The sequence below is a fragment of the Plasmodium reichenowi genome, chromosome 13, assembly GCF_001601855.1.
Source record: "Plasmodium reichenowi strain SY57 chromosome 13, whole genome shotgun sequence".
Taxonomy (NCBI): domain Eukaryota; phylum Apicomplexa; class Aconoidasida; order Haemosporida; family Plasmodiidae; genus Plasmodium; species Plasmodium reichenowi.
Genome location: NC_033658.1, coordinates 916,635 through 920,627, shown reverse-complemented (window position 1 = coordinate 920,627; position 3,993 = coordinate 916,635). Strand labels below are relative to the sequence as shown.

The following is a 3,993-nucleotide window of genomic DNA, read 5'->3' as shown; positions in this document are numbered from 1 at the left end:
TGTATATATTTATTTATGTGTATATATTTTTGTAATAATTTAATTAAGATATGAATAAAAAATGTATATATAAACATGCACACGTGGTTGTATATATATATATATATATATATATATATATATATTTATATTTATATTTATATTTATATTTATATTTATATTTACATTTATATATATTTATTTATATCCTTTCATTAATAATTAAAAAAGAATTCATTTATTTGTAATATTTTCTTTTTAAAGAAAACAATAAAAAATAAAAAATAAAAAATAATTAAGCATATATATGATAATATATTTCCATATATAAATGGATAAAAATTTAGATATTAAAAATAAAATATACATATTGAAAAAGGGACACACACATATATATATATATATATATATTTATATTTATTTATTTATTTATTTATTTATTGCAAATATATGGTTGTACAAAAAAAAAAAAATACACTCACCCATTCAATATAACCATAAAAATGTAATAGATTTTATTTTAACATGGATAAATACACAAATAATTGTAATGTTAATGAAAACATCATACCTTTTTGTAATTACATATCTGAAATAACAGAAAAATGTGATTGTAATGAAGAAAAGAATATGTACTTGTATGGGACATATAACGGGTGCACTAAGAAGAGTTCTATAGAAAAGAATACCATTGTTGATGCATGTAATATTTATGAAAGACTATATTGTGGAAGCCGCTTTTTTGAACTTATCATATTAACAAATGAAAAAAGGTGTATGGAAAAAATAACATGCAATGATGAGAAGACAGATATTTTTTGTTTATTTGAAGGAGAGAAAATATATGAAATTTGTAGCATATTACAAGAAATTGCTGTTTTTCTAAATAAAGATAAAAAAAAAGAAAAAATTATTTTATCCTTTATAGAATATAATAATATAGATGAAGTGAATACATATAATGTTCATATATTAGATATATATATATATTTATATTTAAGAAATTATTTAAAACATACATGCAGCACAGAGGATGAAAATTATAATATATTATATTTTTATAATGAAAAAGAAAGAATTCTTAATATGGAAAAATATAACTATGATATAAATCATTTTGATATAAGAAATTGGTTGTTCAACAATATGTCTTTTTTTCTGCCATCCAAAAGGATAGACGACAAATTTGATGATCATAATAATAACAAGAGTGATGATCATAATAATAATAATAATAATAATAATAACAACCTTTTGACGGTCAATAAATATTTGAACGTACAAAACACATCTAAGAATTTATCGCAACCACATAATTTATCCTTATTCCGCTTAAATTCGATGGTAGATAATCAAACGACCAAATTATCTTCAAAAATATGTATTAATAAAGAATTACCAAATATATTAATTAATAAAAATGATAATAATAATAATTACGTATGTAATAAAGAAAATTATACATCTTCTATAATTAATTCTTCTACAAATGTTGAAAGAGAAAATTCTGTATGTCATTATTTAAAATGTTGTACACATGAAAATGGAAACATATTTACCTTACACCAGAAACAAATTTATGATAATAATTTTAACATATATAAAAAATTTATTGGACATAATAATATTCCACTTATTCAATATATTATAGATATACCCAAAGAATTAATATTAGACAACTCTCCTTTTATATTTACCAACAAGAAATTAGAATATTTGGACACGAATATTCTTAATGATGAATGTGCAGCAAATATTCCACACAATCAATTATCTTCATATAATTTTTATTATGTTATAAAAATTCAAGATGAAAAAAAAGAAAAATTAATAACAGATAAAGTTATACAAAATATTGATAATAATTTAACATATATTCATAAATTATTAAAACAAAATTATAATCATAATATCATAAGTATTGTTACACAAAATTTTCACGTTACTTATGTTTTTACAGTATTAAAGTTTAATTTGCAAAAAAAAAAAAAAAAATTATGAACAAGTCAGGCAAAAATTTATAAAATTCAAAAGATATAAAATATAAATAAATAAATAAATATATAAATAAATATATAAATAAATATATAAATATATAAATAAATATATAAATATATATATATATATATATATACAAATATGTATGTGTGCGTCCATTTTGTTTTTATTCTTATAATTACAGTTAATAAATTACTACATTTCATAATTTTTTTTATTCTTCATTTATTATTATATTATATTATATTATATTATATTTTGTTTTATTTTATTTTATTTTATTTTATTTTTTCCATTAATAGTTTTCATTCAATGTTCATTTCGCTTAATCGCTTATTCAATTTGTCAACAAATTCTGTAAGCTTTTGACTTTTAATATTTTTGTCAATTATTATAAACTGTTTTTCCTTTTTAATTAACTTTGTTTTTGATTTTGTTAAGAAATTTATTAAGTTAAAAAACATTCCTTGATCAAAAGGATTTTTAAATTTGCGTATAACAGTAGGTTGCTTTTTTTCATCCATGGTCAATTCATAGGTAAAAAACGTTTTGTTTGTATAAATTTTGAATTTTTCATTGGATGTAATATTTTCTAATATGTTCATAATGGATCTGATAAATATGGCCCCCATAAAATATATTATTAATATAGATAATACAATAGCCATAAGTATGATATAAAATTTGATGTTGTAATAATTTAATGAAGAATTAAAAATAAACCATCCATATATATATATAATAGAAAAAGAAAAAAAAATGTTGAGTAAAATCCATAAAAGAAATATTCTAGCATTTTCAATACCCATACAATTAAGTGTAAAATCACAATGATGATCAAATATTTCAACACATTTATCGCACAAAGAACAATGTTTGGTTCTTAAATTTTTAAAAAGAAAACATGTAGGACATAACATGTTCATATTAATTTCTGTGAATTCTATAAGTGGAATATCCCAATTTATTTCCATACTATTTTTTAATTCAAAAATATTTTCTTTCTTAATTCTTTTTGCAAACTCAACCAATTTGTATTTCCTTTCATATCTATTTATTTCATCCGTTATATTTTTAATAATATATTGAAAGGTAATATTTTCTTTTGGCCTCTCTTTATTATTTGCTTTCTTATCATAATCATTTAAAGGCTTATCTTTATATCCCTCATCTTTTGTATCTACATCATAATATGTATCTTTATCGTTATCTCCATTTCTACATTTCATGTTCATGTCCTTTTTTTTCTTACCTTCCAAATTGATATTGGGCACATTGTTTTTATTATTTTCCAAATACCCTGGGTTGCTAGTAACCACAAAATAATATATGACAAAAAGAAAGGGATGAAATAAGTCTAGGTATAATTGTTGTCCGTCTATATATTTCCTAACCTGAAAGGATATTATCAAGTTATGAAAATGTACATACATAAAAAATATATATATATATATATATATATATATATATATATATATATGTATATTATATATGTATATTTTTTTTTTTTTTTTTTTTTTTGTTACGTATAGGAAGTATGTTATGTTTAAATAGACATAAAGAAATAGCAACATCAGTGGGTATAGTAAAATTGCCTTATTTTCAATATATTTTGTATAAATACTAAGAAATATGGGCAACTAAAAAAAAATATACACACACACATAAATATAAATATATATATATATATATATATATATATAATAATTTAACGCTTTGAACAAATTTGTATTACTTTTTTTTTTTTCTTAATGGTGTATGGGCCTATAGTACCATTTTCTTCATATAAAAAATTTCTATTCCTATCTCTATTTCGATTTCCCTTCTTTTGACATATCCTATATAATACCTGCTTACTATTTAGGAACTGGTAAATTCGGGGGTCTATTTTGGATTTGTTATCTTCAACAAATTGAAGAATGGTTTTCTTTAATATGGTAAATAAGTAATATGTAAAGTGTATTAATATATATATATATATATATATAAATACATATCATTCATTCATTTTTTTTT

General features: G+C 19.8%; 2 protein-coding genes across 2 annotated transcripts in view; one reads left to right on the top strand and one right to left on the bottom strand.

Moving 5' to 3' along the window:
• Window positions 1-504: 504 nt before the first annotated feature.
• PRSY57_1321600 (hypothetical protein) lies at window positions 505-1,980 on the top strand (the record flags this gene model as incomplete). Its single annotated transcript, XM_012909152.2, has 1 exon — window positions 505-1,980. One exon carries the CDS (start codon window positions 505-507, stop codon window positions 1,978-1,980), a length of 1,476 nt encoding a protein of 491 aa, XP_012764606.2.
• A 302-nt stretch (window positions 1,981-2,282) lies between these two features.
• The window catches only part of PRSY57_1321500 (palmitoyltransferase, putative), a gene marked incomplete at both ends in the record, with an annotated part of 2,957 nt that continues 1,246 nt past the window's right edge, over window positions 2,283-3,993 (bottom strand). The window contains 3 exons of the mRNA XM_012909151.2: window positions 2,283-3,371; window positions 3,504-3,617; window positions 3,713-3,904. Of these exons, the coding sequence (XP_012764605.2) occupies window positions 2,283-3,371; window positions 3,504-3,617; window positions 3,713-3,904 (1,395 nt within the window). The remainder of the gene's footprint in view (window positions 3,372-3,503; window positions 3,618-3,712; window positions 3,905-3,993) is intronic.